This window comes from Dicentrarchus labrax, unplaced genomic scaffold, assembly GCF_905237075.1.
Source record: "Dicentrarchus labrax unplaced genomic scaffold, dlabrax2021, whole genome shotgun sequence".
NCBI classification, from domain to species: Eukaryota; Metazoa; Chordata; class Actinopteri; family Moronidae; genus Dicentrarchus; species Dicentrarchus labrax.
This window is the reverse complement of record NW_026136709.1, coordinates 17,059,266-17,070,561: the sequence shown is the minus strand read 5'-3', so window position 1 is coordinate 17,070,561 and position 11,296 is coordinate 17,059,266. Positions and strand designations below refer to the sequence as shown.

At 40.7% G+C, this 11,296-nt stretch overlaps 1 protein-coding gene across 1 annotated transcript in view; it reads left to right on the top strand.

Moving 5' to 3' along the window:
• Positions 1-11,173, top strand: part of ankha (ANKH inorganic pyrophosphate transport regulator a) — a 13,496-nt gene extending 2,323 nt beyond the window's left edge. The window contains exons 3-12 of the mRNA XM_051410468.1: positions 1-59; positions 316-399; positions 518-688; positions 903-1,037; positions 1,765-1,857; positions 1,955-2,047; positions 6,231-6,360; positions 6,501-6,624; positions 6,883-6,982; positions 10,228-11,173. The exon at positions 1-59 is cut by the window's left edge and continues 60 nt beyond it. Of these exons, the coding sequence (XP_051266428.1) occupies positions 1-59; positions 316-399; positions 518-688; positions 903-1,037; positions 1,765-1,857; positions 1,955-2,047; positions 6,231-6,360; positions 6,501-6,624; positions 6,883-6,982; positions 10,228-10,356 (1,118 nt within the window). The 3' untranslated portion in view covers positions 10,357-11,173. The remainder of the gene's footprint in view (positions 60-315; positions 400-517; positions 689-902; positions 1,038-1,764; positions 1,858-1,954; positions 2,048-6,230; positions 6,361-6,500; positions 6,625-6,882; positions 6,983-10,227) is intronic.
• The last annotated feature ends 123 nt before the right edge of the window (positions 11,174-11,296 follow it).

Below are 11,296 nucleotides of genomic sequence, written 5' to 3'. Positions count from 1 at the left end.
GGCACAAGACAAGAAGGGCTTTCTTATACCTGGCTGCATTCCCTTTGTTGGATGCAATGGTGAGTGTTGAGAAGTCAGACATTTTATCATGGATTTAACCACATCTGACCTATAAATATCAGTTTTTATAATCCTCTGTCCATGCTGGTTTTCAAATGATGTTGTATTCCCTGCATTACTCTCTGTCTCTCCTCCGTTATATATATTGCCTGCCAGCCAGCTGTGGTTGACAAAACTGCCGAAATAGAGCTTTTGTTTTTTAGTTTGAAGCTTGGTGTCTTGGCATAACGTCCCTGTCCATTGTTCTGTTTGAAGGCATGGATTCATGCAGGGATACTTCTCAAGCACAAGTACAGCGTCATAGTAGGCTCAGCTTCAATCTCTGATGTTGTGGCCCAGGTAATTATCCTTCATTTTAATCTAAGGAAGTAGGCTATATTTGAAGATTTTAATTCATTTTTCAAGTTTTATCGTCTGATTTTTTTATTTTTTATTTTATTGTTGTTCTTTCCTGCAGATTGTGTTCGTGGCCATTCTCCTCCACAGTAACCTAGAATGTGTGGAGCCTTTACTCATCCCAATCCTTTCCCTGTATATGGGTGCCTTGGTCCGTTTCAGCATCGTCGGTCTGGGTTACTACTGTAATGTCCACGACAGCATCCCAGACTCCAGTGGGCTTGATGTGGGGGTAAGAGCTCCTTCCTTCTGTAAGGAAAAACATGAGAAATGAATGAAGGGTATTGGCTTCAACTGTTGTTTTATACATGATCTATTTGACCTGCCTGAACCTAAAAGGGGCCAATGGGCTTGAATGGTGAATTTTGTAATAACAGAATGAGGATATAAGCCTGTCTTTTTCTAAAACAAGAGGGATTTATTGGACGTGTCTTTGATCCCTGCAGGGCGATGCCACTATCAAAAAGATGCTGAGTTTCTGGTGGCCCCTGGCCCTCATCTTGGCCACTCAGCGCATCAGCCGACCCATCGTCAACCTCTTTGTGTCTCGCGACCTCAAGGGGACCTCTGATGCTACAGAGGTGGGTGTATAAAGAGTTTTTAATTCACCAAATGTATCTGAACTGGTCTTCTAGAGAGTATTTTACTGTCATTTCTCATTGTGACTTAGTAGTATGACTAAGAAGAATTCAGTTTTTTTTTTTTTACATTTAATCCGTATGTCACTAATAAAGCTGCCACAAGTGACTTAACTGTAATACTAGTACAATTATAGATTATTTTCCGATATAGAGTGTCATTAAGAGGGACTTTAAAGCTACGTGAAGCCAGTTTTCACCCAAGTTATTGCAGATGAAATGCCAGATGCTAACAAACTCCCTCTGGAGCTTTCTGGCTTACAGAGACCCTAACTACTAGAGACAATACAAAGCTGTTTACCAGAATGAACTGGAAATCATTGACAACACTGGCTGCCAGTGGTTTGGGTGATTCACCATGTTCATGTGAAACTCAGGGCATGATTACACTGCGTGAAAACATTCCTACATGGCCCTACTGTTCCTGCGTAAAGCCTGACACTGCCCGTTGTTGTTTGTGGGACACAATAACAAGCTCAAGGCCGTTATCCAATCATAAACTTGTGAAAAACGTGCACTGCTGGGAAAGTGATTGACACGTGTCGCTTTCATGTTCCGCTATTGTTAGACACCTGTCATTAATTTAGCTGTGTGTGCTGCGTGTGGTATTTTCAACATTAAAGTGGTGGAGTGCTGATGACTTATAGCTGCCCTGTCTTTGTCATTCCAGGCCGTGGCTGTCCTCACAGCCACATACCCTGTGGGTCACATGCCCTACGGTTGGTTAACCGAACTTAGAGCAGTGTACCCTGCCTTTGACAAGGTAATCCAGACTCCCCCCTACTAGTGATTGCTGCAGTGGTAACTGTTTACTGTATATGGGTTTGTTTATGCCACTAATGTTGCTCTCTTACCAACAGAACAATCCCAGCAACAAGATGAACGCTGGCAGCCCTGTCACCAAGTCACATATTAAAAAGTTTACATTCTGCTGTCTGGCTCTATCACTCACGGTAAGATGAGGGTGAATTCTTTTTCTTTTTCAGTCACTTAATTCGGCCTTCTAAAAGAAGGTGTGGTTAACGGTTTGTTATTGTGGCCTGTGCTGAAACAATCCTCAACTTCTGGCTGGAATTTATGATAAGAAGTTGATGAGGTTTGGAGCTGAAATGATAAGGCAGTCAACAGAAAAGTAATCTGCAACTATTTTGATAATCATTTTGTAGCTTTTGTCAATTATTAAGCAAAACTATCAAACTTCTATCAAATTTTTGTTCTAGCTTCTGAAATGTGAGGATTTTCAGCTTTTATCTTTGTTATGTCATTATGAATTCAATTAAAGATTTAATATATTTGGGATTTGGACCATTGGTCAGACAAAATAAGCAATTTGAAGTCATCCTCTTTGGCACTGGGGAACTGAGAGGCATCTTTGACTATATTCTGATGTTTTATTGTTTAAACAATGTACTATAAGTTTAAGTTGCAGCCCTTTGGAAGTTTTTTTTTTTTAAATAAGAAAAAAAAACCCTTCCAGTTACTTTTCAGGTATTGCTGTAATGTAGACAGTGTTACAGACCCACCTTGGTAATTGATACTGCTAGCATGAAGTTCAGTATTCATTTTCATAATGGGCTGAGCTGGGCCTATACTTGCAGAGTATTTGTTTACAGCCTAAGGTGTCCTTCATTGAGACTTGACCTCTTCTATAGTAGCTATCTGTTGTCCTACCACGGTGCTACAACAACCTCATATCAAGTCGTTTCTCTTTCACAAATGCATTAAAAATCCCTATTTATACTGAACACACCCATGTATTTTTTGATAGCAAATGCATTATGGCTTATTTTTGGGGGGTTGGAAATCTATTTTTACACATGCTGTTAATATTAGATTTAGTGCACACACAAGATAAATAATGTTAAGACGCACAACTAACATGCAGACTGTCTTCCCCAAAACACCTAGGCTTGTTTACCTTTTTCTAATCCTTCTGTTCCGCAGATTTGAAGATACTGTGTGTCGGTCAGGGTTCAGCTCCAAGACTGACATAACTAGTCCAGTGTGATGCAGAAACATGTTTGACAATGTTTTTTGCAAAGCTTGCTAGAGGCTATGCTCTCAGTGGCTTTTCACTAAATAATCTTTAAACCCTGACTGCTTTCTCAGAAACAAATAGAAACATTAGAAGTTCCTAAAACGTCAAACATTCAACATGCTGGTCCGGCTGTACACTACTGTTCAAAGTGATGGGGGTTCACAACTTAGTTCCTGGTGTACTGAATGTACTTTTCCTTAGCCGTCCTGTCGTGGTTTCAGGTTGCAGGGAGAGGGAGACACATTAGGGTGGAATTTGTGAAGAGGCTAAGGAGCTTTTGTGTCCCCCCAACACTCCCACCCAAGCTTTAACAGCTTAATAAAACAGGCATTCACATAAAACATATCAGTTAACACATTCCAAAAGCCCCTCGCAGGTGAACTTATCTGCTAAGTAATGAGTGCTGCAGTCACATCATGTACGGTGCTGCAGAGGGTTTTTGTTTTTCAGCAAACTGTGTGGATCATAAAGTGTTCTTGCAGATCTGCTGGCATAACTATCCAGTCTCTCTGATCATATTTGCCTTCTAATCAACATTAATACAATGATGCAAAGTGAATTTCTGTTAAGAAGGAGACTTTGCCCCAGTTAGTTGTCTTAAAAGCTTGGATAAGAAAAACAGGAAGTTTGTGGCCAAGGTTGGGTCTTTTAGGAGGAGGAGGAGGAGGAGTAGGAGGAGAATGGCACACCAGATGTGGAATCCCAGTGCTGTAAACATGTATGTGAGGGTGTGTGCTCGACATAGCACAACAGGCAGATAGGTACGGCCTGTAGCGGTGTTGAAAACACAAGCTGACAGCCAGCATGCCAGGGCTTGTTCTGATTACAGATGAAGGACAGCAGAATGAAAAACAGCAGAGGAGGTAGACAGAGTGTATTTGGGAAAGGAACTGAGTTATGTTCTGTAACAAATAATTTCCTTTTATGAAAACGGACTGTGTTTAGGATGTCGAGACAGTGAGTGTGGATGTGTCACCTTGTTTAGAAAAACCACAGCTGAGTCAGGGGAGACGGTGGTTTCGGTCGAGCCACACAAATTAGTTATTATGTTCCTCCATCTTGCTAAAGTAATGATAGCTGGTAAGGTGATACCAAATGAAATCATCATTTGCAAGTAATCTATTCCTATATTTTGGTTTAGGGGATCAAAAGCCACAGAACCACATCAAAAGCTTTTGAGATATTCATCATTTCCTGCTACATATGTAAATCTTGAGAGAGATGGTGAGATGTTTATGGAATAACTCTGGACAATTTTTGTTTCAGTTTTCTTTTCTCACCATAAAGTATGACTAAGTACCGGCAGCATAAAATAATTTTAAATGTATTCATTTTGCAGACGCTTTTGTCCAAACAAATGAGATACAGTCCAAGCCACAGTAGATCGAGGAGAAGCCTCAGAGAATGCAGCAACACTAATTTCCACGTTCCATCCGATAGAAGTGCCACAAGGTTAGAAGGTAAATAGAGAAAGATAAAGCTGAGAAGCATATTATGTGAGAAAGTATCCTTGAAATTTTGAAGACAGACAGAGATTCTGCTTACCATATTGTGTTTGGTAACTTGTTCCATCGCAGAGGGACCATACAGGGGAAGAGTTTGAATTGAGATTTACTGCTTAGTGAACGAGAAGGCTCAAAAACCTGAATTTGGGAGCGACAGGGAGCCAGTGTAGAGTAATGAAAAAAGTGTAGTGATAAGCTGTTGGTTGGTTGACATTTTAGACCATTTGCAGAGGTTTTACTGTACATAAAGGGCATTACAGTAGTCAAGGCGAGAGATGAGCAGTGCCTGTACAAGTAGTCGTGCAGCCTACTCAGTCAGATAGGACCTGATGTTATATAGTGTGAAGCAACGTGACTGAGTGACAAGATTGGTTGTCAGTTAGGATGCCCAGATTTCTTGCAGAGTTTATTGGTGAGAGTGAGGCATAGCTGAGCTTGATACTAATGATGTGCTGGACGGAAGGGCTGGATGAGATCACTGGGAGTTAACTTAGTTAACTTAGAGATTGAGTCGAGGGTGGCGTTCCATCATCCATTTTGAGACATCATTAAGGCGGCCTGAAATCTGCGGTAAAACAGTCTGGCAGGAATGACAGATAAAGCTGGGTATCATCAGCATAGCAAAAAAAAAAAAACATGTTACAAGATAATCGTACCAAGGTATGTGGTGAATATTTATAAGACAAAGGGAGCAAGTACTGACCCTTGTGGTATCCCAGTGGAAAGGAAGTGTTGCAGTCTTTCCTTGCCATGTCACTTTAAAGGAGCTCAAACCAGATACATCTAGGTAGTGTTCAGACTGGATGATTTGATGATTTACAGTGCCAGAGACTGCTGTCCAACAAAAAGAGACCTCAGGGTTTAAAGTAGAACTTTGCATAGGAAAGATAGTAGTGAGACATAGCTGCAGTTTTCAACTTGAACTTGGGTTCAGGATTGGTTACCATGTTACCTCAGCCAGTTTTTTAGTGATGGAAGACAACACCGTGTCCAGCTCATCAACAAAAACTGACCCTGTGGAGAGTCAGTAACAATAAAAGAGATTGAGACTGCAGCAAATTGCAAGGTATTCAAATCAGGAATGGTTTCATAGAGGGGAAGCAGTAAACGTGATTGGTGTGTTTTTTTTTTTATGTATCAAGGTTTCAGTGAGGGCTAGTGTTTATAAATGACTGTCATGCAAGGCAACTTTGTTGATAGTGGACTGGTTCCACAGACCAACTGAGAATAAAGTACAAATGACCAAGGACTCGTTAAAGAGTCATTATACAATTTTAAACAAATTGATGTATTCTTCATGTTCAGATCAGACAGGTTTATACTGTTCAACAGCCTGTAATGTGCTTATGATACCGTCATAGCTTTGATATGCTGTGGTAAATGTTGCACGTGCCTCAGCAACTGCTTCTAGAAACAATAACATTGTCATGCGTTTGCTCGCTTTGCTTGTGTTATGGGAGCTTCAAAGGCCCACATTCAGTCCGAATCTCCTTGAGTTAATGAACTAATGAAATCTAATGAGGCGTGCAGGCCGACTCTATTGTGGTGCAGCGAACGCAAAAATTAATTTGCTTTTGTTAATTTTGTGTCCAGCTTTGCTTTGTGGTGTTTTGGAGTCCCCATGTATCAGAGAAGATCCTGGTTGATGTCATTGGAGTGGATTTTAATTTCGCTGAGCTGTGTGTGGTCCCGCTCCGAATTTTCTCCTTTTTTCCCCTGCCAGGTAAGACACTCAATTAGATGTTTTTCAGCATTGCAGCCCAGCTGGATTTTCCTTCCTGCTGTGGCTTTAACCCGGGGCGTAGCTTGGACCAGTGGGGTGATGTTTCCACTTTGTGTGTGTGTGTGTGTGTGTGTTTGCAGTGACTGTTCGGGCTCATTTGACTGGATGGCTCATGACCCTGAAAAAGACCTTTGTGCTGGCCCCCAGCTCGGTTCTCCGCATCATTGTCCTCATCACCAGTCTAGTTGTTCTGCCTTATATGGGGTAAGTCAACACTTCAGAGAACACTGTCAGGGTCACAAGGTCAGCACTGTGACTCAGGCTTACTGTAATTCATTCATTCATTCATACAGTGTGTTATTCTGGTAAAATATGTCTGTTTTATGTTTTTTATATTCTGTTTTATTCCTGAAAAGATCAAACAGGAGGCGGGTTCACTTCCACACCAATAAAACTGTTACATAATTTAAGAATCAAAGGCAGCTGCAACTGAGAACTTTATACAATCCTTTTGTATTTCAGGGTTCACGGGGCCACACTCGGGGTTGGATCCCTCCTGGCCGGTTTCATAGGAGAGTCGACAATGGTTGCCATAGCAGCCTGCTATGTTTATCGACAACAGGTGAGAACACCTGGGTTGAGGTCATTGCAAACGTGAGGGCACACACCTTATTCCGTGCTTTCTGCAAATCGCATCTGCAGCCATTTTGAATCAGGTGTGTCCCTCCATTATTTTGTACAACCTGTTTAGTTTGAAAAGGAATCCAGCTGAAAGAAATCCATTATGAATACATGCAAGAAAAAAGACCTCTAAAACCTTTCTTTTCAAAGCAAAACATTCATGCATTGTGTTGTTTTATTTCACAAATCAAACAAAAAAAAAAGATTATTGTGCTGTGTGTAAAAGTTTGGGCAACCTGTGAGTTCTGCAGTCTTTTTACAAGGTCTCCAACCTTCATCAGCTCGTTAGGCCTGAAGGTATGTAAATGTTTGTCATTTACATTGGAAGAGAAGTCCACTTGTGCTAATTTCAACCCTTTACAAATACTCTGACTCTTCAAACATTGTGTGAACACTCCTCAACCATCCTCTTAAGCAGCTGTGTAAGACTGAAAATGAGAGTTATTGATGCCCATTGATGTCCACAATGCAGGAGAAGGCTACAAAAAGAAAGCAAAGCGTGGTCAGCGTGCAGTTTCTACGGTGTCAGAGAGGACTGTTCGTATGCTGGTCAGAAAGGCAAATCAAAGAAGACAGAACCGTGCCTGCATCCACATCATAACATCAGAAGTATGCAACCTCTACAGAGGCCTGATGCATGTTAGAAACAAGTGCTGTGGACTGATGAAGTTTAAAATAGAACTCTTTGGCCACAATCACCAAAGAGCTGTTTGGAGAAAAAAGGAGGGTGGATCTATCATATTTTATGGTTGTGTTGCAGCCAGTGGCACAGCAAACACTGGACGGGTGGAGGGAAGATTCCACTAAATACCAACAAATCCTGAAAGCAAACATCACAGTAACTGTAAAAACAGCTGAAAAGAAGATGGCTTCTACAACAGGATAATGATCCTCAACATACCTCGAAATCCACATTAACTACCTCAAGAGTCCCTCGCAGTCCCCTGACTTAAATATCATTGACAATCTGTCGGTAGATCCTGAAAGAGCTGTGCATGCAAGAATATTACAGAACTAGGAGCCTTTTGCGAGGAAGAATGGGACAAAATCCCAGAAAACCTGGCAAACTGTAATATCTGCTGGGAGGGGCTTACTAAGTACTGACAGTGTAGGTTGCCCAAACTCTCACACATGCCACAATTATGTTTTTATTTTTGTTCAATCTATGAAATGCACGAATGTTTGCCCTCGAGAGGCTGCGCTTACATCTTTATAATGAAAAAAACCCACCAAATTATTACTGGTCAAGGGGTGGCCAAACGTCCGCATACAACTGTATCTACAGAGCTGGTGTGTTTGTCTTTATTATGGAAATTTGTATTTAAGTGACAAAAAAGATGATATACAGGAACAGTTTGTATAATAGAGCCTTTACAGCTTTCTACTGTCTCACTGATTGTCAGGAAGCTTTGTTCGTTGAAAGAATAATCTTGCCCAGTAGTCAGAACAATTATCTTGTTACTGGCAGCGTCTGTAATTCTTTTATTATTTATTATATATTACAGGGTTATGTTAAAGAACAGCAAGTTGTGTAATGTTTTAAAATAGATTTTTCAGTCAAAAGAAGAGGTAGTCGACATTTTGGGAAATACACATTCTTGCTGAGAGTTAGATAAAAAGATTGATACCATTTTCACATCTGTACAATATGAGGCTAAAGCTTACAAAAAAAGAAGATATAGAATAACTAGAAATAGCCAATGTTCTTTCTGATGGCCTCTTTTGCTTATGTAAGTCATATAAAGGCATCCAAATTAGATTGAGACCGTTTCACAACAGTTAAAAGCTCTTTGTAGTAACTTTAGTGCAGCACACAAAATTACAATGTCCTGTCTGACTGAAGAGAAATGTGTCATTACCAAGTTAGTTTATGGGTCATGGCATATATCATTATTTTAACTGTTACATGTTTTAAATTCGGAAAATGTGAGGTGGCAATTTCTTTCAAATTTAACCATGAATCCTTTGTGCACTTAAACAAAATCTTGTGCCGTGTGGAGGCAGTCATTAGATGAGGCACACCTTTTCCCTCCAGATACCTGGATTAGAGTCTTCCTTTAGCCTATATGTAAATAATTAGTTTGAGCTTGTAAATATTTAAATAGTTTGTTTTGTATTCTCGCTCCCTTTGTAAATATTTAAGAACTTTTTTTAACTTAAAATATACGATGCCGCTGTAATGAGTTTGTAAAATGATTTCTTTCCAACTCTGTGTATTGGTCAGAAACAGGTTTGCGTTTGCACTGCAGTGTACAGTGATGCATTTAGTGATCAAACAGTTAGAGATAAACAAGAAACAGTAACTCAACCAATGACTAAAAGAATAATGAAAACAGATTGTGGTGTTTCTTTTAGATTTAAGTGCAACTAGAAGAACTTCCATGGCGGACCAGAGTCAGTCGATGAATGACGGGAGTTACCGAAACAAAGTTATTGAATTATATTCATTAGGGAGAATGAAAGAAACCTTTCAGTTCGGGACAGCTGAAAGTAAAATTTGGGACAGTTGCAGGACACTGAGGAAAAAAGTTTCCAGCCCTGAATGAGGTGCTTGTAGGCGTACTCTCTGACCTTTGGACTCGCTGATTCCACTTTTTTCCAGTCTTTGTGCGAAGTTGACCAGCCTCTGCAGACGAGTGACAAATTAAAGGAAAAACCTTGAAGGAATGTGCGGAGAAACATGACAAATTGCAGACGTGAATGAAAATGATAATGAATCAGCTGAACACAGATCTTATCTAAATCTCAGCAAGAAAGTACACAATATACTCCATTTAGAGTCTAAAAAAAATCCTGTTTCTATCTTTCCACTAGGGGAATTCCCTTTTTCAGTGAGTGCACACAGAGCAGCAACCTTCTCCATCAGCACTCTGAATGCATCATATTAATCTGGCTGTTTACTGTAATCGCAGTTTGTAGCGAGTCGGTGCTAATAACCAGAAGCATAACCCAGCGAGGTTATCGGGTTCAGGATGTCCTGCATGCTCCTAAATACTTCCATCTTCACGTGAGGACCGGATTACTCACTGTTTTACTGTGTTCATCTATTTTGCAGCTTATCGAGTATTAGATTAGCACAACAATCGTCTCAGTTGCAGTTTTTTGGCAGCGCCGGTTCTACTTTTCCTCCCTGACTTTTAAGGATTATGTGGTTTCAATTTCTTTCTTGTTCGCCGTTTCCCGCAGAAAAACAACGAGATGTCCAACGAGCTGGTGGTGGAGGGCGAGGACTCTGCCCCGATGAGCGAGGTGTGCTCCAGGACTCAGATGGACGCCATCGAGGAGCTCCAGGAGGAGGAGGAGGAACAGGAGTGAACTGAGGGGGGGGGAGAGGAAGGGAAGAGGCGAGGGAGGTAAAGCTGACCTCCACGTGGGAACTTTGCTGAAGAGGAGACCGCTGAGTGTAGTGCTGGAGAGGAGAGAGGACCCCGAGTATGGTTTGGTTTCAGAGGTTCTCCCGACAGACTAAACTTTGAATAAGAGTGACGAGGTCTTCTTCACGTCGACCTACACACCATTAAAACGCACACTGTAAAGAAAGCCATGCACCTCCAAGTGTTCATTCATCCGTGTAAATACCTTCGTCTTCCGATCCTTTTCATCCGTTCTTATAGTTTTGCATCTTCACATCAGCGGGTGTATTAACCACTTTCATGTGTCTACTGACTGGTAAACAAGGGGAAAAAAAAAAACGACACAGGAGAACTTTTCCTCCTCCGCAGCAAGAATGAAACATCTGTCGAGTGATAGTGGAGTTGCCAAATTACGGAGTTCATTATTTTATGTTATTTTATCAAGACTAAGCAAGGCCTTGCTTGAATTCAAATATAGACATATTGTGGGACTTGTTGGGTTGTGCAATCGTATTTTACATACATTGGTGTACAGATTATTGTTGTTTTATATAGGTAATGCAATGTGTATATTTAATTGCTCAGAGGGGTCAGGAATCCCTCGTTATATCATTGCGTGTGTTACAGAATACAGTTATGATTGTCCACTTTCCATACAGTCTGGGAGTCCATCTACTTTTGTTTTGCCAAGCATTTTCCTGGTAGTATTCAGACTGTCGTATGTACTGTATATACTGTATAGGCATTCTTATTTGGCAAATAAATTGCTTTATTATTAACCCTTGTGGTTTGTTTTTACATTGGCTTTAAAAGGTCCTTGTAGTTTAACCTCGCTGCTGTAAGCTTAAAGATAATAGTAACCGCAAAATCAACCCTTTTTCTTTTGTCCTTTAAATGACCCG